General features: G+C 35.7%; 1 protein-coding gene across 9 annotated transcripts in view; it reads left to right on the plus strand.

Moving 5' to 3' along the window:
• The first annotated feature begins 91 nt into the window (after nucleotides 1-91).
• The window catches only part of LOC117419930 (inosine-5'-monophosphate dehydrogenase 1), a 42,815-nt gene continuing 17,933 nt past the window's right edge, over nucleotides 92-24,973 (plus strand). Inside the window, exons 1-4 of one of the 9 annotated variants that reach the window (XM_058985845.1) lie at nucleotides 92-814; nucleotides 7,726-7,824; nucleotides 7,919-7,996; nucleotides 13,578-13,626. In XM_058985845.1, the coding sequence (XP_058841828.1) occupies nucleotides 582-814; nucleotides 7,726-7,824; nucleotides 7,919-7,996; nucleotides 13,578-13,626 (459 nt within the window). In that variant the 5' untranslated portion in view covers nucleotides 92-581. Of the gene's footprint in view, nucleotides 815-6,257; nucleotides 6,410-7,725; nucleotides 7,825-7,918; nucleotides 7,997-13,577; nucleotides 13,627-24,973 lie in introns of those variants that run through there. The other 8 variants (XM_058985846.1, XM_058985848.1, XM_058985849.1 and 5 more) reach the window with 8 other exon arrangements.

Raw genomic sequence — 24,973 nt, forward strand, 5'->3', positions numbered from 1 at the left:
GTCTGCTTCTGTCACTAACAGGGTTAAGCTGGCAGAGAGGATCTCAGGATAACAAGAGAACAAAACATTCTCTCTACCCTCCGCTGAACAACCTGCCCTACAGGTCTGCTACCTAATATACTTCTCTTCATTTGCAACTGCCACTTTGACTGGGACCAGAGTTCTGTTAGCAGGCCAGAGATACGAGTAATACCACATTTTGTCAAGACTTGAAGGATATCTCTTTAACTTCAGTTTCATTTCCTAGACTTGCTATCAGCACCACATATACACAATACTATTGACTTTTCACACCGAATTCCAGACTTTACATGAGTCAACAACTGAGTAGCTCTTGTAATTTTAGGACAATATATTAACGGCACCTTTCCAGTGATAATATTTAATTTCATTTTTTTTTTTAAATCTTCCAAAGATTTATTTGACACTTAACTAACTTTTTTTTTTTTTGCAAGAACGTTTTGATTTGAAGATTTGCGAAGTGAGGTGTTGAAGCTTGAAGAAGTTTTTTCTTTCCTGGGCTTTTGTTGGAGGAGGAATTTAAAAGACAGTTGGAAAACATCACCCTGGATTTATTTGTCATGGATGGTCGTGGGTATGACAGCTTTGGGGAAGGGGAGAGGGAGCCCTATCAGATTGATTACCGAAGGATTGTAGGGGATACAGAACCTGCCAAGTATCGGTTGCCTCCCCGGGAGAATGACCACCACTTTCATGGGACACCTTTGCATGGACACCCCCATGGGCACGGTCATGAGACAGCTGCCCAGAGATATAGTGCCACACGAATACAGGCTGGATATGAACCAGAAAGGTGAGGCATGCCTTTGGAAAGGCATTTATTGATCTCATTTATTTAGTCAAGGATATATACTGTACTGTACATTCATACTTACGTTTACCAGGACATGCTGCTCAGTGTCACCAATAGTTGGAAGTCCCAGTTCACAAATTAATCATTCATTCATTCATTCATTCATGCACATTTCCGCTGTATAGACAGAAATCTGAAACTAGGTGTGATTACAAAATACAGCATTATGAATCATTTCCATCCCCACATCACACTGATGCGGTACTGATTTAAGTTATTTAAAACACCAGAACTGAGTGCAAAGAACAAAAATATTTAAAAATAGTTCATCTGCTATTGAGCTTCACATATCTCTTTTTGAGTGGCCTATACTGTAAATATTTTAATGGGATGAATGTCTGGTTTTAAGAACCCGATTAGCACTATTTGTGGACTACAGAGCATTTCCTTAACTTGCTAATGCAACCAAGCATCTTAATTGTGTTTTTCAGTATAGCCTTTAATTTCTCTAACAGTGGCCAAGTATTTGGATACAGTAAATGATTACATAATGATGCATCCTACCCATACATGCTCCACTTATAAATTAGGTGACTAGTTTTTATAGTTTTTTTTTTTTAAGAATTGCAAAATATTTACATTTACAAAATATCAAGCTGAATGTAAGATTTTTTAAAAGTTGGAAGCTGTACATATAAAATGCACACAGCATGCCATATACTTAGATATTAAAAAAAAATCTCAATAATTGTCACTCCAAAAGAAACATGCTAACATGCAAATACTCTTTTTATGCATACTTTGCATTTGATCTGATTGCTAGCTAGACTGTAAACATGATTTGTATTATTGTAGAAGTTGGAAACATTGTTGTCCAGTTGAAGAAAGAGGTCAGGATATCTAATACAAATCAATTTCTATGCATAGCCACTGATACATTAATTATCTTTGCTTTTCTGGGTCACATAATGTTGATATACATACAAATACTAAATACACTATCAAATGAATGCCAGAAGACTTACAGTAAATCTCTAAAATATTATTTTGTGGTTAGTTTTGACAGCATTTATCAAAAACTAAATTGCAGTCTAATAATGTTTTAAGCTTTTAATGACACTTTCTAAGGATTCTTTTTCTATGGCTCGTGCGGTGGTGCATTAGAATGAGAAACATTGGAATAATGCAATAAAAACACCTTTCATTGTTTTAGACATGCAGTAGTGTGTATTTTTTTCTATGGTATTCTATGATTTAATGTCTTCACACTGATAACTTTCTGGCAATCATAACATCCTCTCACTCTTATATGCTTATGTTATCAATAGCAGGTTATGTATCCCAGCTTATGAAAGTTTCATGTTTTATTAAAAATAGGATCTAAATATGCATGCACACAGATTTATTTTAATAATAGTCAAAGCTAAACATGACAACTGGTATATTAGCCTAACGACTTCATGTTCATATGAGAAGCCAGCTGCATATTTTTAGAGTACACCTAAACACACAAGCATGAACAGAATTCACTGCACAAAATCTTGTCGTTCACAATGAACAAATAGGAAGAAAAAATGTAACCTGTGTGACACGGGTACTCCCAGTTCAGCTAGTTTCACAATGTAACGTTTATGCAGCCTAAATAATTTTATGAAGCAATTTCAAAAGAAAACAGGGGATGAAAAGGACAAAAACAAGACAAGCAGACTTGTCATGATGCTGTCTTTGTGGTAATACAGTACTTTCCAAATATACCAAATGCATATTAGTCATATACATTCTGAACATTTAGTCAAGAGATTAGGAAACGTGTTAAATATAATAAAACCCCAATATTTTGATTGATTACGGTTCTTGTGTCATCAGAACAGCAAATCCATGTGTTTAAATAGGTTTATATTGCCTGAAATATTTGAGTGCCAATATATATTGCCTTATCAACATAATTTAATAGAATGTATATTATGTGCATTGTAATATATTATCAACTACTTCAATAAAAAGGTGTGATATGGACATGTGTTCTGGCACTGCCTGAAAAGAAAATCCTGCAACATAATGTGAATAACTGTCATTCCATTGACCTGCAGGTCTCATGCAAAGTTTAACAATAGACAAGTCCTACAATTTTTAAAATGTTCCTGTCTGCCACACATACTTCACAGGAAGACTCTGGGAGGTCTTTTTAAAAAACAGTAAATGCTTTGATAATGCTGACAGTGTTGTTTAAGAAAAAAAAAACACTTGTTACTGCAGTTCTGCAGCAGCCTTTGCTTCCCCACACAATAGACCAAACCTCCTAACTGTCTGTCGGAAAAAACTGTCTAATAAAGTGGGCACTTCAAGGCTGGACAGGGGAATGGACACATCCTTGATAAAAATGAAAATAAACAAACATTGTGACTACCCCATCTAGTGCACATTATACAACAATGTGGTTAACTGAGCTAAATACTGAACTTATTTCTTCCTTCTGGACATAGGCTCCATAAATACATAGCAGCTCTTTGTCAAAACAACAATGAACCACTAGACGTTGGGGGACGCCCAAAGATTTATTTTGTTTATGCCCAACCTCTTCATTATGGGTTGTTTCAATAAGTTATTCATAAAAAAAAGATAGAGCAAATATTTGCACCTGGTCTCAAGGTTAAATATAAACCTGCAGCTGTCATGCTAATGGGGATAAATAATCGGACTGACATGCCAATAGTAAAAGTGTTAAGAAATAAAATAACATTCTAAAATATTTGAAATTCCAATCAGTCTCATTTTCTATAATCTACAGCAGAAAAAATACACTTGTCTCTTATTTATCAGTCATCAATTTGTATTATTAAGTAACAAAATGTACTGAATTTAAAGAACAAAAGAAACAGCTTTAATATATATACACACACACACACACACACACACACATAATGAGCATCAAAAGAAACTTATCACTTATATTTGGATACAATTCACTAGATGTGATCGAAAAATGAAAAACTGTTTTAGAGCAGGTGCAGTGACTTTTTATTGTGCTGATTAACAATTGACATCATGAAGATGCTGCAAAATGATCTGTCGATCTTGGGCAAATGTTGTGACTCTTGGTCTCCCAGTTCGTGGCCTGTCATTGACAAAATGTGTTTGGTTATACCGACTCACCAGGTTTGAAATTGCTGGCTGTGAGCACTCAAGACAGCAAGCCACAGTACGCTGCCCTAGTCCAGCCTCCAACATGCCGATTGGACAAAGGCGCTGCTCTCTTGACAGACGTGGCATATTGTTTTTTTTTCTGTGATTTTCTTTATTGCTTTTATTCAAGCTTGCAATTCAACAGCTGAAATCACTCCATATCCAGTGTCCAATCAACTGTCTCACTAATTAGGTGATTAAGTGAATATGCTTCAGTCACAGTCACTCAAGCTTGTCATGGTCAAGGATGAATGATCGAGTGATTAAAATGAAACCAAAAACATTTCGTCAATGTCTTTCATTTATATACCTTATTTTTATTTTAAATGATGATCTATGATATTCTTTTCATGATTATAAATTGTTAGTTTGTCTTATTATTAGAACAACAATATGCTCTTTTTGGCATTTTAGAGTGTATACACCATTCCAATATAAAGTATCCCAATCTGGCTCCAATATTTCTGATTGTACTTAATGGTTTAGTTTATGAAAAAAAACACATACACACAAACACTATGACACTTTTTACTTTTTATGTACAATATCATGTGCATATCATATTATACATAGTTAAAATAGAAATACAAGAACCCCCATCAGTAGACCAAGCTACTGTGGAAGTGACTTTTAACAATTCTAGCGTTCATTTTTTGGGGGATACTGCAGTTAACAGTTTAGCCCTCCAAAGTGCTCCTGACTGCTCCATATTCTAAAAATAAAATGTTATCAACACAGTATCCTAAATTAAGTAAGCATAACATATATTGAAATGTGAAAAGGTGAAAAAGTTAGATAACAAGTAAAATTCATGATTTAAAATGGTTTAAATTTTCACTCTGCTGTTGATTTTACGCCACCAGGCTCTTTATCTGTTTTCCCTTTGATTTGTGAATGATCAACTGAGTTTTGCCACCTATTTGGTTATGGTGTTCTTTTTTTCCTCTCAATCCTTGTGTGTAAAGTGCCTCACCTGTTGCTTTGCCCAGTAAGATGACAATACTTTTCTGTGGATATCACCCATTTGCTTTATTGTAAAAGCTGTTAGAAAAATACAATGTCCACAAACCAGCGTGGGAATCATAACATAGATATAACAGCCACAACTGAGACACAGCAAACAACAGATATGACCTTGCAGATTTATCCAGTTATTGAAAGTCAGACAGTTTACTCAGTTGCTCTACTTGTAAAGAACAGGGTTGCAATCCAATCCAGTGACCATTATCTGTTGACATACATATGTAATTCTATATAAGTTAAATGGCACCTACATTTCAATCCTGCATACAGAAAAAAAGGACAGGGACTGAAAGGGCTATTATTATCATATTTAATGTTATAGTGCCACCAAAACATACAAGCAAACATATTTCACTTTGCAGATTCGGAGACAGCTGGAACAGTATAGCTACAGTTTTACTATAGGACTTTATTAATACAAAAGTGCTTTTCATTCTGACTAAAAATAGCCTTTTCTTAACTGTGCATATCAGCATAAGAAAACCCCCTGGGGCAATTGTAGAGACTAAAGGCCTTAAGTTATTTTACTTTAATGTTTTTGCAGTGGCAGCCTAAAAAGAACGATATTGCAAGTGTTTCTTCAGGGAGAATACATGCATCAGAAGGCATTTTATACTAACTGTGTGGAACAGATCATGAACTGTTTCTGACAAAGTACCTCTTTTTATATACTTTAAGTGCTTCTACATTAACAGAATCCCAAGCAGATCATCACATTAGAAAGAAAAATCCATGTCATATGTAGGTTCACGGTGACCTTTGTTATGTAATTGCCAGGGGGTTCTGCTTAATTAGTTATATGTAATTGATAACAGCTGACTTTAAATGTAATAGTTATGCTTTCTGATGTGTCCTTCACCCAGGTTCACCCTGGTTCATTTACACAGTCATTTTGCATGCTTTTTTAAAACAGTTTTTCTTATGCTTTTACCTGTAAACTTTTATAAGGGCATCATCTGTGAAAAACTGAGTCATGTGTAAATTGTTTAAATAATATATAAATCTTGCTTGCTATCTGTACATCAAATTGGAAAAGTTTTGCTTAAAAAGAAGCATACTGAAAAAAAGAACAATAACAGATATAATTTTCGTGTTATTAGTATTAAAGCTAGCCTAACAGCTATTTGAATCCCTTACTAAAGTGAAAATTATATCTTATTGTAGGTTTATGTTGTTGTATTCAGTAACAAAGCTAAATGAAAGAGTTAATTAATAAGAGGCACCATTCGTCTTGGCCACGTGTGTTCTGCTTTGGAGTGGAGAGGATGTGACGCGTGTAGAACTCCTCTTCATAACGCTGATACAGTGTAACGAACAGCAAACGTGTGCTGAAGCAACTGGGCTGACGTCTGTGTCACTGGAACTGGAACTGGGTTTGATAGGGACTAGGTGAACTATTATATTTGTTTCTTTATTCTTACCATTTAGACTCTGAACTGTTTTTTTTTTTTTTTTTTTTTTTTTTGCTTTATATGTGTAAAAAGTGGTGCACTTGTAAACAATCTATAGAAGAAAATCAGACAGGGATACTTAACTAGTTTGTATTAGGCTTAAGAGATATTTATTTAATTTGAATCGCATTTATTGTTGTTGTTTTTTTCGTTTTTGCTTTTCATTTTGTTCAGACGCGTGGATGTGGTTTAGACAGGGGAAAAAAAATAAGCACACGCCGTGTTAACATGATAGCCTTGTGTGTGCGGAACACGTTTCTGAGAACTCGCTGTATTTTATTTTCTTTTTCATTTTTATTTTCAGGGTATCAGATGATGAATCCACATATATTAAGTAGAGTTGAGAAAATAATAAAGATTGATTTCCGATGCCTTTTCCACATTGCAGCAGTACAGCATGTATGGCGCTGGTGATGTCTACTTCGGCATCTCGGATTTTTTTTGTAGCATTTGTCAATATAGCCTGTGGTTTAGACTGTCTGATTTAAAAAAAAAAAAAAAAAAAAAAAAAGAAAACCTACATACATTAAATACCGTTGGTTCACTTTAAATCGGTGCATCGTATACGTGTTAATTCTGGTCGGTGACCAGCATTTTTGTGACCGAAATTTTAAAATAAGGGTGTGTCAAAAGACTACAAAATGTAAATATCTACCAACATTATATATGCTGGTAGTGAGAATTCTCAGGTTAATCAAACTCCTATTATGTTATAAAAGGGTCAATAATCCTTCTACTTGATCACTCAAGTCAAGAAAGTGCAAATTGCAAGGTGCACTGATAATAATATGGGTCACCAATGAGATAGAACATGAATTTTAGCTATTAAATATTCTTCGCTTCTAATTATTGTTGTTGTGGACGAAACTTTACTGTTTCTGTAACAATACGGCTCTGATGCATGCACATTAAACACATTTACCATGTTTTTTAGATAGGCAGACATACATTTACATGTTCTGTATTCACGAAGAATACCACTAAACCCATTATAAAGTATAAGACTGTAGCTGCTTTCTAATTCGGCGAGCCTGGACGAGCAAGTGTCTCCAAACTACAGTTGAATATGGTTTGTTAAAATATCAGTTCCTTTTATTATGGAACCAAGCACTACTCCAAATCATTTGACTTGTGTGAAAACGATTTGACAGCCACATAGACAAGGAAGTTGCCTTTAAAGCCAGCGTTCTCATTAATAATTAAGCATTCTGTTTGTCCACAGTAATTAATTTGTTGTTTTCTTTTGTAATTCAGCATGGCAGATTACCTGATCAGTGGAGGCACAGGGTATGTTCCTGAAGATGGCCTCACAGCACAGCAGCTCTTTGCTGTTGGGGATGGCCTCACCTACAAGTAAGTATATATAGCCTTTATACATAATCCTTGCAATGCAATTCCACTACAGCGCATTTAACAGCGCATATAATGGGAAACACGTTTTGATCAGCAGATCAGCTCATCAGTGTGATGCTGATGGACTCACAGCAGAAGAGCTATGCTCAAAGGGAGATGGATTGACTTATAAGTGAGTAAACTGTTTTTTTTTTTTATTTTACTCTAACTTTCACTTGATTATTACAAGGAAGTTCATGCTGACTTGGAGCTCCGTTGTTAGTCAGTTGTAATACCTTGTCAGATTCTGATGGAGAGTATATGAAATTAATTCAATGCAGAAGCACACATAGCTGAGAAATAGCAAGATGGGTATTTTATGCAGTTCTTTTGTGGCTGTCTTTTTGGCACCATCAATACATACAAATTCTGGGCTTGTCTTTTTTCTTTATATCCACAGAGAAACACATCTTTATTTGAAAAAACTACAAAGGGTTGCTAATGAATTAATAACATGGCCTTTTGGGGTTTGTATATTACTTAAAACACAGAGGGGTAGATGTACTAAAGTGTTGTGCCTGTCGCAAACCAGTAGCAAACGAGTTGGAAGTCTAGGGTGAAATGTACTAAACAAGCACAATGCTGTTAGCAACTTTTTAGGGAATGCTTTGTGGCAGCAGGTTTTCTTTGCATTTCAACCTTAGAAGAATATGTAATTATAGGCATTCCTGCGTAAATTCTCAAAAATGGGGTGGAGATGTACTAAAGCTGCAGGCAATTGTGACACTTACAATTGCATCAATTTAAGAACTTTTGAAAGCACGTTTGAAGCAGCCACAATTGTTGCTTGCATTTCCCAGTCTGTTTTTTCTTGTGCGTTACCAGTTCTGTTCAATGTGTTTTTTAGTCGAACACCCAAGTACCTAATTTTCACAAAAGTCAGGGTGTACAAGCCTTGAAAACAAATTTCTATGACATTTCTGGTTTCCCCAACGTGTTGGGAGCAATAGACTGCATGTGCCGCTAACCCCTCCAGCTCATTGTGAGCATCTTATAGGACCATGATCTATTGTGTGTTAATTGTCTAGGCTACTAAGTAGTCCAAGATGATGATGATGATGATGATGATAAATAAATACATAAAATCATTTAGTTTCAATTTAAAATCTTTTATTCGCATTGTACACCAATGTAAAATGCGAACTGCGTAGGCCAACTGTACAGATTTTATATTTTTACATAATGTAATGTGTAGCCTACCCAAAACACATTAGTGTTATTTCAGCACAGTGATGTACATTTACATTTAAAATGCATTGAGCACTAGAAATGTATGTGTATGCGTTTTTAAACCCGACACCTCCTTATGTCGGACAAACATGTTCGGTTTAGCGAGGGGCTACTGTATGATTATGAAAAGCTTTTTGAGGGTGATGGTAGGGGCCCCACTATAGAATCTCATGAGATTAAACTGCCTTTCATTTATATATATATGATGGAACAGAATGCACTGTACAGATGATGTTTACTTTTAACAAAAACAATGTTATTTTGATTCTTGCACCCTTGCGTGTATAGACGTTATCCTTCATGTACCCTCTACTGCAGCAAACCACAACTCGGCTCCCGCTATTTATTTGAACAATGTCGCACGACTCTCGCAATGGTAGAGATCTTGCTAAGAAGATATGCAAATATTTAAATTTGTATATTGGGTCTATTTTCATAACACATTTTCTCTTAGTACATACGACAAAATGTATACTTTACGAATTGTTGTAACGAAAATGCAAATAGCAGTATGTTTGCCCTGCGACTGGCCCATCTTGGTACATCTACCCCTGAGTGACAAAGTGTTCCATTGTAAATGGCACCATGCATACTTGTTGTTTGTATTGCGATATACTATTGGATTGTATTCAGGCTTGTGGGTTTTGGTGCTTTTAAAATACTTAAGTTGCCCTCCAGCCTTTAACCATCTCCAAAATATCAGCATATTCCACATGGTTTCTTAATTGATAGAGAGTGGTTTAAAATGACAGTACACATGTCTGCAGTTAAAGCAATCGGTTTAATAGAGGAGGAACTGTGCAGTTATAATGCATGCAGTTAATGCAATAAATTAATTATTGGAGTTCAGTTCATTTGTCGGCATTTAATGTAATAATTGTTCTGAGTGTGGACTCTCACATGACAGGCCTGCAGCACTGTCATGTGAGGCCATTTATTAAAGCTTGATAAAGGGCTTCAGTATAATTTAGTTTGTTTCATTAAGATTGCCCTTCATTCCTGACATGGAATAACTGTTCCCTGTATCTTTTACTGTGAACAAATACAGAGACGTTCTGTAGACATGTACCAACATTACCATGTTAGAAACCTAATAATAGGAGTGCACAAGGCAAACTGAAATAATCGTTTAGATCTGCTTTGTCATGGCAGGTCTTTGCTTTGGATCTTGATCACTTCATTTTCCTACCATGATGTTTGCAACATTTTGGATACTGATCAGTAGTAGAATTGTTTCCTTTGGGGAAGGTGCTCCAGACCCACTAACCTATACCTGAAAAACCGATGCACAACCAGAAGAGAATTTCTAAAGATTATATCCGATTCGGTCACACATTTTACATTACATATTTAGAAATATTATTTTCCTCTTGTGTATGTGATCAATTATTAGAAAAGACCAAAGGATTTATTATAATTCCAGCTAACTTTTGTTGTATTTGAATAAAAAAACTTCCCCCACAGTCAACCTTGAGTCTTTTTAGAAGGACTTTTAGCTGGAATAGTGATTTTAGCACAGAGAATTGTATATAACTCACAATGGGATATTAACCTCATGATGGGAACCTCCGCTCTACAAATATTTCATGAATGCCAACATGTATTTAATCTATCCAAACAGACCTTAAAGAACTCTCGAGTTAGTGAATGAGGCTCATTGTTCGTAATGGGTGAAGACACATTTCTGACCGATTTAATATAATGTTTAACAGGGAACAAACACCCCTTTTTACTTTGATAACAATATTTGCAGCACAAGCATAAACAAAACAAACAGCAGATCCCCTTTACTAACAGTACAAAAAAGATTGCTAGTTGCTGGCTCATTTGTGCACTATTGATTCAACCTCTTTTTTGTTCTATTATAATATTCTAGAATCTGTTTGGTAGAATAGTATGTCTTGCAAGTTTAATGTGTGAGAACTGTCAACATTAACTGTCAAATTATTGATTAATTCATTCTGAGGAAATCTTTTTATGTTCTTTTGAGGCCATCATCGGTTGCATAGCAACAGTTGAATGGTATCCAATGAGATGCAGTGGTTTTTGAAGCTTGTTTTTAGGCTAGAATCTATCCTCCGCTACCTGTTGCAGTGCCTTTTTAAAGAGCAACTTGCTAGAGGTACTGAAATACAGAGTTCTGTTTACTCATGCATTCTGTTTCTGTGCTATGTTTACATCCTGACAACCTGTTTTTTCTATAAGGGCTTGCCTTCCCATAGTTTCTATCTCGGCAACATGGAGGCAATTTCCATGGAAAAAGAAATGTCTCACCTTTTTTTCACTCTATTCTAGTAGTACTTTTGGGTTGTGTGTGTAAATAACCAAGGAATCATTCTGCTTCTGAGAACTCACTTGCTTCATGCTCTTCTGATCTAAGACATCCCACTTCAATTCTGTTAACCTGAATCCTCATAACCGTGCAAGCGATGACTGTCTAGATCAATACTTTTAAGTCAGCTTGCAAAAAAACTAAGCTAAGCATAACTGTATTTGTGTGTTTCATTGGGTCTTCTCAGGGTTATTCTTTTGCCCCTTCGGGGTAGTCGGTGACCTTTCCTATTTAAGCATCTCCCTGTGTTTAGTAAATCTGTTACCACTCTTTCAACATCTATCGCTGAAACTATTTGAGTTACACACTACGGTACATATCTATAGGGTAATCAAACAAGAACAGTATTTGCCATTGCCATCTTCTATGGCTGTCTTATTGCAGACAATGTGATGGACTGCTGCTCAGTTAATGATGTCTGAAAGGTACCCTTAGAGCTTGCATTTGGTGCACTTTAAATGGCTATGCTTGCAGCATGTTCAAAAAAACAAAACAAAAAAATCACAATTAAACTGCTCTGTTAGTCCCTTACTTTGGTAAATACAAATGTTGTGATTGCAAACATGACGTGAAGCCAGTGCAAGGAGTAACTCCTTTCTGATTCATATTTAGGTTCCCTTTAGCAAGAAAGGTAATTGAGTTGGGTACCATGTATCCATATGAGAGGAAAACATGAAGAAATCCTAAATAGTTGATCTTCAAGGTGCACAATAATTCTGAAATGGAACCTGATAAAAAACAGAAAGCTTCTGTATCACTGATGCGTGTTTGATTCTGATAGACATGAAATGATTCTGTCCATTTACAGTTTTTAAGCTGCAGTTTATTATTAGTAACCTGTTTTATTTTTGGGTGGGTAAGCTTAATCTGGAGCATTTGGTGTTGGCAAATAAGAAGGGTGCCTGGACCTGCATTCATAGACAGATTGTGTGGTTTAAGGATACCGCTGAGCTCTTTTTTCTTTTTTTTAAATGTGTTATCACTTTTTTTAATAAATGTTAGATTGTCTTTACTGTACATTGCTTTATTGGTGTGTTTTCTTATATAGTGTATGTACTGATACACATCAATATTTTTTCAACACAAAGCTGTTAAAAAAAATCAAATTAAAGGCAGAAATGCAAAAGTTTAGAATATGCTAGGTGCCATTTTGCTAGGTGTAACCAAAACTTGTGTTTACTTTAGGATTTTTGTTTATAGCTAAAGGACATGCTGGGAATAGGAGGAGCAGTCTGTGGTTTTAGGGTAGCATACTCTTTGCCATATAAATGGTTTACTTTAAAACATTTTAATGAGCTGCAGATGCTTACATCTATATTTAAGTGTAGTGGTGTTTCTCATCTGTGTGTTTTTATATACCAATGTATCTACTTATTTTGTGTGTTTTTATATTGCTAATTTGGGAATATAAGTATTAAAAATAAATAAATCATTAGTTAAAAAAACTCAGACAGATTCTGAAGAAATGATGGCACAGAGATTTTATGATTTATAAATGTTGGCTGCATAGGAAACACACTGTCTCTCATTTGTGTGCTACTGTGCCAGGGAACCAATAAAGGCACACAAGCCCATTTAGAGTTAACATGCCTGGCCCATTCTTTCAGGGTGGAGGCACGTTTTGAATGATCAGCACACAGAACGTGGGTGATATTTGCCAAGCTCTTTGCCACCAAGTGAAGGAGTTGCTTTCATCCTGTGCACTCGCCCGTCTGTGTATTTCAGCCCCAGTGCCAAATAGCAAAAAGTCTTGAAATTTAAAGCCCAGATGCTAAAAAAATAGAACCAGCGAGTGTAGTTTTTTTTTGCCTTCTTAACAAGAGATAATAAAAAAAAGTTTAACATTTACCAAAACTTTGTAAAACAAGGATGTGCAAAAACAATTACAATTTTAAGAAAAAATATTGTGAAATACTAGAAAAATCAATACATGATTTGGGAAAGGTATGGCAGTAATATAACCACTTTTTCTTTGATTTATTAAGCATCCTTGTGTTGATAATCTTTTCAACCGAATACTTTTAACCCTTTAGTTGCAGTTCTTCAACAAAGCTGCTGACGCCACACTCAACCTCATCACATCGGTGGAAAAGTACTGTGAAGTGTACTGATTTTGGCCCTTGAATTGAATTCCTGTTCTTTCTGTTTACAGTGATTTCCTGATACTCCCTGGGTTCATTGACTTCACTGCTGATGAAGTGGTGAGTAATGTAATCTCAGTATTAAATGTTAATAATCTCTGTTCTCTTCTAATATTTATGAAACTTTACACATTAGTTTTTATTTGTATGGATTCAATCTAGGCATTGGATAAAGGACATACAGAGGAGTAATTCTAGTTAATTTTACATAACTTATATTGCTGTTGCTTTGTAGATCACATTTTCCAACTACAGTATTTCCTCTGTCTTCTGCGTTCTTCATGTGACTTCTATCAGAAGTATAACACTACAATATGGACTGCAGTGTAGAAAGGGTTCAGCCTTTTTTTTTGTTTCACCAATTGCAACAAATCAAATGCATGTTTACCATAACATGTGCATCTTTCATACAGGAAAATGTTTTGACTAATGGTCTCGTAACGTGCAGTTTTGGTTTTTATTAGCTCGAAGAAGACCCCACACCAGAAGTTAGCTTTGCCAAGTCAAAACCTTGACTGTACTTTTTGTGGTAGTCGATGAACAACATAAATCTATAATACAAAAAAGTGTATTTGTCTCAGTAGCTATTGTATTGTATGCTTTACACACAAATAAATCAAAACACATTTTGTTGGTAGTATTTCAACGTCTTCATATAAATCACTTACGTTTCAGTATAATTGCATCATCTCTGGGACTATTTGTCTTTCTCACAGTACTAACAGCTGATTGGCCTGTTAAGGTTATATTTTGGCAACTATACAAATGTAATGAAATGTTCCATGGATATTAGTTGCAAAAATGTGTTGCTATGAATATAGGTATAGGTATATGCTAACTGCTTCTCAGAATTTGAAGCCAGATATTCGTCAATTGTAATATGACACAGCTTAAATTATTTGAGAGATTACAGTAAAATTGAATTCGGCAGCATTTAGATTTGCAAAATAATTGTTAATCTTGATATATTAATGAATTCATTATTGATTTGGGTTAAGTAATGCAGTATGTTTTTGTTTTGCTATTGTTGGTAACAGGTGTAAACTGATTTCTAATTGCTGTGGTTTTACTACTGGAAAGAAGGAAGCAGCTGCAGTGCTGGAACTGTGGGGAAGTGTCAGCGGGTTGCTCTGTGAGCGTCGTCGCTGTGGGACCAAGTAATGATATTTACATAGAACAGCAGGCTTGGGTTTCCTTAGAGACCCTGCAGGATGGTGCACGTGGCATCAGACTGCTGTGACTTAAGATTTAAAAAACATTCAAACGCTCGGGGCTCTCAAACTGTCCCGTTGAGGGTCCAGAACTCTCAACTAAAAAAAAACAGAAGGTCGCAGAAAAAATTTTGGGGGGTCCCAATAAAAGTACAAAGTGTAAATGTTATGATACACATTTGATTTGATTAATAAGAAAAAAACACTGACACCAACAGAGGTTTTTTTCTGTCTAAAAGAATGAAGAACAAAAAGGCATAGCAATAGAAGCAACATTTATAAAGATTAAAGGACAACCAACCATTCTACTCAACCAGACATCCCCTCTGCTCTCAATATTAAATGAGACCAAATGCTCCAGAACCTTAAAGCATTTAAATATTTATGAACATTTGTTGTGTAATAACTAGAGAAAATAATCAGTTTTGAATGTGACAATGCAATTTATTCTGCTTTAATAAATATTGTTTAATCGTGAAATACCTATTTTTAGACTGAAATACCATACCATAAAACCATAAAAAAAAGAACTCTGCAGTAGGGATGCCAATGTCAGACTGACAGATTGATGTCCGTGGGACGCAGAAAACTGTAAACCTGAGAGTCCAGACAAACCATGCACGAGTAAAGGACATGGGTACCCGCGTCCCCAAGAGCCTTGCACGCTCCTGTAAAATTTAGCAGTACTTTTCCACAATGTGAGCTTTAATTATTTTCCTAATTTTTAGAGATACCACATTCATTTAGCACTCATTTGTGGAATTGTGTTTGAAATAGACAGTTGGTGTATGTTTATTATTCTGATGTCTTGGGCACATGCTGAGGTCAGCAGTGCTTATTGCAACTTGAGTGAGATAAGAGGATGTTAGCTGGATGGTTAATGGAAAATTAAAGAGGCAAATAAGGATGGAATTATTGTTTTTCCACATATATCCATTTTATACAAGATGGCTTTTGAAGCCTAATGGCTAGTAACTATACCAAAGCAACTACTCGCTCCTTTTTGGAGATTAGTGCAATTTTTGTGCATAGTATTAGCGCTCAAAGTAGATTTTAGATTTATCAGTCATTAAAAAGTGATAAAAATTATTCCTTCTGAAGCTCTACACATTACATAAATGCATTTAGCTGCCAGAAGCTGTACCGTATTTGAGATAATAAGCTTTGCATAGAGTGTAACTGTACAGTTTTTGTAATTTGAGTGTCACCAAATTAGTACAGCGGGTAATTCTACCAAGTTACATGAAAATAATTTTATATAAAATATATTATGGCTATTAACTTCAGCATGTTTTACTTTCTATATATATATATATATATATATATATATATATATATATATATATATATATATATATATATATATTATACTATACACTACTGGTCAAAAGTTTTAGAACACCTCCATTTTTCCAGTTTTTATTGAAATTTACGCAGTTTAATGTCTCAATGTACTCTGAAATTAAAGCATAGAACAAATAAACAATTGGAGATAAAAAAAGAAATCATGGAATCGTTTTGTTTAACAAAATTTAATTTAAATTTTTGACTCCTCAAAGTAGCCACCTTTTGCAGATATAACAGCCGAACACACTCGTGGCATTCTTTCTACAATGGAAATCAAATATTGTTCGGAAAGTTCTTCCCAACACTGTTGCAGAAGTTCCCACAAATGTGTTGCACTTGTAGGTTGCTTTGCTTTCACCCTTCTGTCCAGTTCATCCCAAACCAGCTCAATGGGGTTTAAGTCTGGAGACTGTGCTGGCCATGCCATGATTTGAAGCCTACTGTCTTGTTCTTTTCTTCTAAGGTAGTTCTGACATAGCCTGGAGGTATGTTGTTAGCATCAACTTTCAAGGCTTAATTTACTTCCATTGCTGTAGAACAGCTGTAAGTTGTTAACCCATTACTTGTTCCCTGAAAAAGGCCTTTTTGTATAACTCTGAAATGTACATTATTTTACAGTTTTTGGTAACCTAAACTTTTTTTTGTAACCTCTGGCAGTTTACCGCTTACCTTTGTACCATTTCAGGTTATTCACTGGACTTGAACTGCTTAAATTTCAATAAAAACTGGAAAAATGGGGGTGTTCTAAAACTTTTGACCGGTAGTGTATACACACACACACCCCTCATTATATCGCCCCTCGCTATACTGTGCATTCGGATATATTGCGGTCCTGGAGTTGACTCCCCATTTTTACTGTCTAACTGCATATGCCTTAGCTGCAGTATTCATAGGCACAGAATTACTGTTCGTTTTATTTCGTACTGCACATTACAAACAACAATATACAAAACAATTAAAAACAGCATTAATATCATACTGTTATCATATACACACGCATTGAACAATAACACAAAGCAAATTAAATATCTACTTGCTGAAGTGGTTTTTATTTTAGCCAACGAGGTGTTTGTGTGGCAGCAATGCACTAGCAAAAGTCACAGGGCAGTGACGTCAGCTCCCTAGCAACAAGCCTCCTATATTGGGAATTGATTCTTTCAATGCAGTGGGTTTGTGCATTTGGGAAAGGAGAGGAAGACTCATGAAATTAATTGGAGACTGAAGTTGATGAGAAGCAATTACGCTACGAATTAAAACGGTGTGCTGCTTTTTACACGAAAAATGAGAAAAAGCTGGACCCTGACGCCCCCGATAAACCAAGGGAGTGATTATACAGTATTTATTTGCCTATTTGTTTTTCTATGGGTCTCTCGCTATATCACAGCCCTCGATATACAGCGGATTTGTATTGGACCCCGACACCCGTGATATATCGGGTGGTGTGTGTGTGTGTGTGTGTGTGTATATATATATATATATATATATATATATATATATATATATAATATATATATCTCACACAGTAGATGCTGCTTATTAACAACGTCTCAGTTCCCAACAACCGAAAGTTGCCAATAAGTGGAAAGCCCCTGTTTTCAAGTGTATTTGTATGGAACAACGATCTATACTGTAGTTGTACAAATATGGCACAGAAATCCATGTGTTTAAATGTTAGTGTTAAATGAACATGAGAAACATGAAATACCCAAACAGAACTGTTTACTAAAACCAAAAAAAAGGCAGTAGACTTAAATAGTATTACACAAGATGTACTTCAGTGAGTAGAGCAAACATAAAAAATATGTGTTGTACTTACAATCAATTTTAAAGAACACAATTTTAAAATAAGAAATTGTCCAACATTGTCTGCTTTTTACAATGTACCACTTCCCACTGTAAATCCAGCTCAATTTTGCATACAGCTTTGTAGCCAGTTTGTGCCAGAAATACGCATTTGCGAAGTCAGTGTATTATAAACACTGCATGAGGTCTGTGCATAAATCATGCAAGTGCGCTCTGTAGCTCTGGCAACTAGTAATAAAGTTGTCAATAAGTGGCGTGCAGTTGCTAATATCATAATTCTGTTCCCATTAAAGTCTATGGGACGGGATTGGTTCCTGGGAAAATGTCATTAATAAATGAAAGTTGTCTTTATCAGGGTTGCTAATAACCAGCATCTACTGTGTGTGTGTGTGTGTGTGTGTGTGTATATTATATATGTTTTTTTTTTTTTTTTTTTTTTTTTTAAAGTAACAAAATAGGTCACTTGTATATTATTAATTGGCAGACAAAGTAAAGTCATTTTACATTAGTATATATTTGTACAATCATCCGAGTGCCATGTCCCTCCAAGGGCGTCGGTCTGCCTTGCGCACAGACACTTCCCATTTAACTAGTGCAAAAGGTGTTGAAACAGAAGTCTTAGTTTTAATGAGCCAGGCTAAACGCACGCATCATGAGAGTACCAATTACTGAGAGCAATCGACATATTAGGGGTGTGTGTTCGAATGACACTGCTTTGAGAACTTGCTCAAGCAAACTGAATAAACACCTGGTATTGATTGCAAGGTAATTGTCCAGACCAAGAAGCAAAAAGAATAAAAAGTAGTAGGGCAGTAGCCATGGCTAAAAACATGGCATTCTGGGGTCCCCAAAGTGGCTCGCCTGGTAAAAACACAGCCGTGTGTTGTGCAGGGTTACTCAGGGGAGCGCAGGTTCATGCCTTGGCTGTGTGAAGTCGCCAGTCCTCGCTTTAAAAGTCTGGCAGGCATGTGGAGAGCTGCTTTTGTCGTGGGTTGCTACTGTATACTGTATATTGTACTGTTGAAAAGGTAAACAAAAAAAATTAGCTGTTATAACCAGCGCTCCAGATATGTTTTGGGGTAATTGAATAATTTTAATCTCAAATTTAAATACTGAGTAAATTGTAACATTACCTTGAAGTCACAAGTACTTCCAATAAATACAGTACAGATTTTTAATGCTGACTTATGGGGTATGCATGAACTTGAAGTAGTTTTTAAAAGTAGTGAGTAGTTTCTTTATGTGAACAAGATGTAAAGAAATGCATCTTCAGATATTAGTTACTTTTATTCAATTTATATATGCAGTTTAATTCCAGAAACAAAAAGAACACTCAAAGCAAAACAGTACAGATCACACTTTCATATGCGAACTGCACTGAGCAAAACTTAAGTTCAAAACAAAACAAAATAATATAATGCAATACTGTAGGTTTGATCCTCCAGGGCTCCTCGATCGACAAGTCTCCAATACTAGTCTGAATGAAAGAGAAAAGTGAGCTGAGCTGAGTGCGTCTTGATTAAGTAGCCACTGACCTCGCCCCCCCTTCCTTCCTTCTCTTTGTGGGTTCAGTCACCCCGAGCACCCTGTGGAGGGTCTTGTGTATGTGTCGTAAAGTGTGTGACCCCCCTTTTTTTTCGTGCTTAACCTATGTTATTTCTTGAGCGCATCGGTTCCTCCAGCAATGTGCGATTTATGTTTATTCCAGCAGTTATCCTTACGCCACTTTTAGAAATAAAAATGTGGGGGACCTACCGCGACAGGGTCGCCCACGAGGTACCCTGAGCTAACTGATGTCCTCTTCGCTGGGTATGAACTCCGTATATGCCCAAGCCTAAACTGTCATGTTATCTATGGTCATTACAATATGTGCAAGTATTTATCATGCGTTTATAGTTGTGTCTCTTGTGTTTCAAGCTACAAAAATAATCAAATGTAAAATGTCCCTATCTCTCTCCTTCTATTCCTTTGCGTGTACAAGGCAGTGAAACTATAGTTGAAAAGAGAGGAAGGAGTAAGCTTTTTGCCTATTTCCTTTCAAGTTTAAACTGTGGGAAAGGATGTTTAGACAGAGGTGCCACTTCCCTTAAAACACCTTTCAAGTTGTCATAAAATTTAGGAACACTAAAAACTTTCTTGCCATCTGGTTACTTAAATAATATTGAACCCAAATTGTCTTTTACTAACTCAATCTAAAACTAAACAGTTAATCTTTTAAACTATAGTTTCTTATGTTTATCCAACAGAACTACAGCCTTATATTTTAACTGTAATGCTAATTTGAACCACTGTACAAAAACTTGGTCTTATTTAGACCTCCTTTAGCCCTGCCTTCATAATAATATTAGTCTGAAAAGTTGCTAATCTCGATTTCTAGTTAGCTTCTGCGTTCACCGAGTCTCCTCCAGTAATATTAGGGTTTTTGTAAACCTTGCTTTCTCAGTTTCTTGTGCTCTCCCTTACCAAGTCGACACAAAAAAAAAAAAATCCACAAATATTTTAAAAAACGGCACTAATGCAAATACAGAAACGATAATATTGTATCCTGACTCTCCAAACACAGAATTTAGTATTGTATAGATTTACCTTCCAAAAATCCGGTTGACAGGTGGGTAAATTGTTAGGTTAGGTTGAGGGGGACTGAGATGGTGCAGAGAAGTCCTGAAAATCTAAAATTCATCGCTTATTCACCTGTCTCAAACAAGCATTGCAAGTGAGTGTTTCAACCTTACTTTTTCTGTTATGTATTATTTTAATTTTTTATTGAAAACCCAGACTTATTGGTCACATGTTTCTGGCAATTCCCAGGCTGCCTACAATTAGCTGTCCCAGTATTTGTATGACCCATTCTCTTGTTACCGCTTGCAGTATATTTACAATTGACCATTGAGACACAGGGAACCAACAAACTACAAGAAGCTTGGTAACATACAAACTCAAACTGTACAGCAAAATTGTTATGCATATTCTTTACAAATTACATTTTAAATATTTTTAAATGTGTAAAACGTCCAGTACGCAGCTTATCTGGATGATTGGTTGTAAGTTTCCAATTTTATGGCAGAGTTTATAAATATTCTGTCAAACCTTTGTGTGATTGTGTGAGAAATTGTATGAAGCGATCAGCTTTCTAGAAGGCAGGTGCAGGAAAGAGAGGTGACTGAAACTTGTGAAAAGGGAAGGAATGTTCAAGTTCTGAAGGGCACACAAGAAAACAGATCACATTTTTCTGTCTTTTTTTTTCCTGCATCTCACAATTGGCCTACAGCACAGACAATTAGGCTTATTCTTGTTGAAAATGTTTGTCCATTGAAGAGAATTAATTGGTTGTGCTTTACCGTATGTTCTCATCAATTGAGTTTGTTTATTTCTATACTATTGTATGAACAAAATCTACACAATAAGTTTGATACATCAATATACTAGATGGTAGTTAAATAGAGCACTGTAGCAGTGAAGTGTAGCAGTCAAGTGGTTAAACTCAGAAATTAAGAATGTGCACAGAGAATGTGATGTTTTGAAATACCCTGAATATTAACTGCGTTTTCTGTTGGCTCATGTGCACAATGTTGATTAGTTTTGTTTTGAGAATGTGCTTCTTGTGAGATAAGCAGCGAAGGTAATAAGGCCCTGGTGTCTGGATCTGACGCCTTAATCTACTGTAGAAAAGAAAAAAAGGGGCCCCATTTCCACCCAGTGAAGGTCAGCGATCAGTCAGCATTGAACTCCAGCAGCTCTCAAGACTAAGTAATGGCAACAATTCACTCTGCATTTTAGACTTGATCAGGCATCTTTGAGAGAGAGTACGTTACTGTGGATAGATGTTTGTGACGGTGTCGCCAAGTACCTAGGACTTTTTGTTGTACCGACTTCATGTCCGTCATTCTATAAACACTCTAGTGAGTGTTTGGTCTTTAGCTTGGAGAAAGGGTTTTACTGTAGTGAAATACAAATTCTTGAAAGTGCATGTTGGGCCATTTTTATTTTGAAAAGTTGAGGATGTGTTAAAATATAACATTCAAAATTGCCTGCTAATTAACCACAACATTATATCTTACTAAGCTTAAACTTACAAGGTTTACCGGATGATGTAATCTCCTGTTCAGTGTGGTCTTGCTTTCATATATAAATGTTATTAAGTAATATGTCACATGATGTACACTGTACCCCCAGAAGTCCTTAACAGTCTATATTTATAGCCGTGGTACATGTACTTGTAATTCTTCCATAGCAACAGTATTCCTAGCAACCGCTGTGACCTAGACTGACATGCTCACCTCCTTGCATCACAAAATACCTGGACTGATATTTTGTGTTGTTCTCTCATGTTGATATAGTGTGCTCTAGGGGACAATAAAGCCCTCTGTCTTTGGGCAATGTAATCTCCTCGGACACTAGTTTTTTGCCTGAACACCAGTACATATTTTTATTTTATTATCACTTCACACCTTTGTCCATATATCTGGAGAACTGCTTATTCAGTTGTTATGAAACTTGATACTAACATTATTTGGTATGAGTTATTTTGGGCATCAGATGTTGGGGAAATATGGGGGTCTGTCTGTCCGTAGATCCATTCATCTGTATGTTGTTATTATTATTATTATTATTATTTATTATTATTATTATTATTATTATTATTTGTTTATTTAGCAGACGCCTTTTATCCAAGGCGACTTACAGAGACTAGGGTGTGTGAACTATGCATCAGCAGCTGCAGAGTCACTTACAATTACGTCTCACCCGAAAGAAGGAGGTTAAGTGACTTGCTCAAGGTCACACAATGAGTCAGTGGCTGAGGTGGAATTTAAACTGGGGACCTCCTGGTTACAAGCCCTTTTCTTTAACCACTGGACCACACAGCCTCCTATGTCAAACTTAGATTTTTGTATGTACTGTAAAGCCATAAATATTTGCGACCAAAATATTTGGTGAATCACACCCATAAAATCTATTTTGCTCCAGAAATGTTGGCAACCTGTTGCAATATACGAAGTATGTATTGTTACCTGAATTTGATATTCGTGCCAAAGATGCTGCAGTTTTTTTTTCATATGCGTAATTAAAGGCTTGCAAATATTTATGGCTTTACAGTACAGTTGTCACCGCTTAGAACAGGCGTGTTTGTGTTAACGTGATTCACCCGCAATAAGCGATGGACGGTATAAACTCCCACACAATAACCTGACATTCAAAATGTCCCCCAATCACCAGTACAGTAATCAAAACAAACAAGTGTGTATGCGGTTAAAAATCTTTATTACACTAATGAAAAACATGTATTCAATTAAACACAGCTGTAACAATTACTGTACTATATTATTGTTTTGAGACTCCTCTTTTATTACGGGGCTCCCCTAAATCCCTTATTTCCAAAGATACAGGGTATTAAAGCAGACTAGCCATCTGCTGTGTGCATTCGCAGGCAGGAGATCGAGACTGAGGTTGAAGTGGATACGCCCCGCAGGCGAACAGGATTTATTTACATAATAAATAAGGGCCAGATAAGGAAATGGCCAAACCTTGGGGGGCCACAGGGCACTCCAAGATGTGCGTAGTGGTGGGGGGTTGTTTAAATGGTCATGAAAATCTGACTATCCAAATCACACTTTACATACAGTAACAAAATGTTGCAACACTGCACTTGCACCAATTAACTAATACATCTCAGAAATAACTACTTAATATGATGCAATGTTTGATCGCCATTAATAAAAATATTAAGCAAATATAATTTCCTGACCAGTATTCAAACGACATCTTGCAAACAAATAATTATACAAATCTCACTGTAATGCTATTAAAACAGCATGTTATTCATTTTAATTCTATTAAAACTAGAAAATATTGACAATTACTGCGCAGCAAGCGTTCAAGTTAACTAACGAAAGCACTTCTGTTGTATGAGCATCTTACTAAGCACCTGATTAAAAGTGTAGCACAGTGTTTAAATATGCATGTTCTAGTTCCAATGGGTTTAAATGTAAATGAAAAGTTTCTAAATTAAATACATGGCATGACAGTAAACAGAGGGGGAAATAAATTTAAGGCATATCCACCGTGCCATCTTTGAGAGGCTTGCCGCAGGTGCGTTTCTTACTGTTGCCAAACAGGTTTTTTTTTAAGCCTAAATAAAAGATCTTTGACAGGCTCAGTTTCTTCAGCCAATTTCCTGTGACTGAACACTTACTGGTGGCCGCATTGCTAATTTTCCTAACAATACTTAGTTTATCATATGCAGAATATAAGAAACATAGACATATGCACTTAAATTTTTTAATGTATTTCTATAATAAAACCAAACTGTTTCTCATTTTAAAATACAGCAGCCCCGCTCAACTTCCCAAGACTTTCTACAATAAACTGGATTACAAACATCTGGTGTTTTGAAAGATTTAAAAAAAAAAAAAAATGTTATTGCTCTGACAACAGGTCAAATGTAACAGGTAATCAATCATATAACATAATACAATACCTAAGCTAAAGTACATTACTAACATATTTAAGTTAAATTAATACAAAAACTACTTTCACTTTCATGTTCCAATCACATGCTGTACAATTCCCAGCTAAATCTTACAAAGTTAAAGCAATTTCCAATACTATTTATGCTAAAATAATATGTAAAACTGTAATATTCCAGAATAGGTTGTGAAGGCTTTACTTTGCTCCACTGAATTAACTATAAAGCAGAGGATGTCAAACTTAATTATACACTTTTCATGTGTGTATTTCAGGCAGAAACAGTACATAAGTAGACATCGCTTTTTTTTCATTTCTTTTTTTATCCCTGCCATTATAGTTTCTTTGTAATAAACAAAGTGGCAAATGGCACATTTTCATGAAGTAATAGCATTACTGGGGTTTACTTTTTTTAAAGCTGTGCATGCAAGTGAAAACTGTCACTTAAATAAACTGTAACTTAAATAAACTCATCAAAAATTATATGTGGAAAAGGGAGCATTGTACAAAAAAAAACACCATTTTGGTTTTCATTTTTATTACTCTCCTCATAACAGAAAATAGGATCACAACAAAACAAAACG

This window comes from Acipenser ruthenus, chromosome 14, assembly GCF_902713425.1.
Source record: "Acipenser ruthenus chromosome 14, fAciRut3.2 maternal haplotype, whole genome shotgun sequence".
Taxonomy (NCBI): Eukaryota; Metazoa; Chordata; class Actinopteri; order Acipenseriformes; family Acipenseridae; genus Acipenser; species Acipenser ruthenus.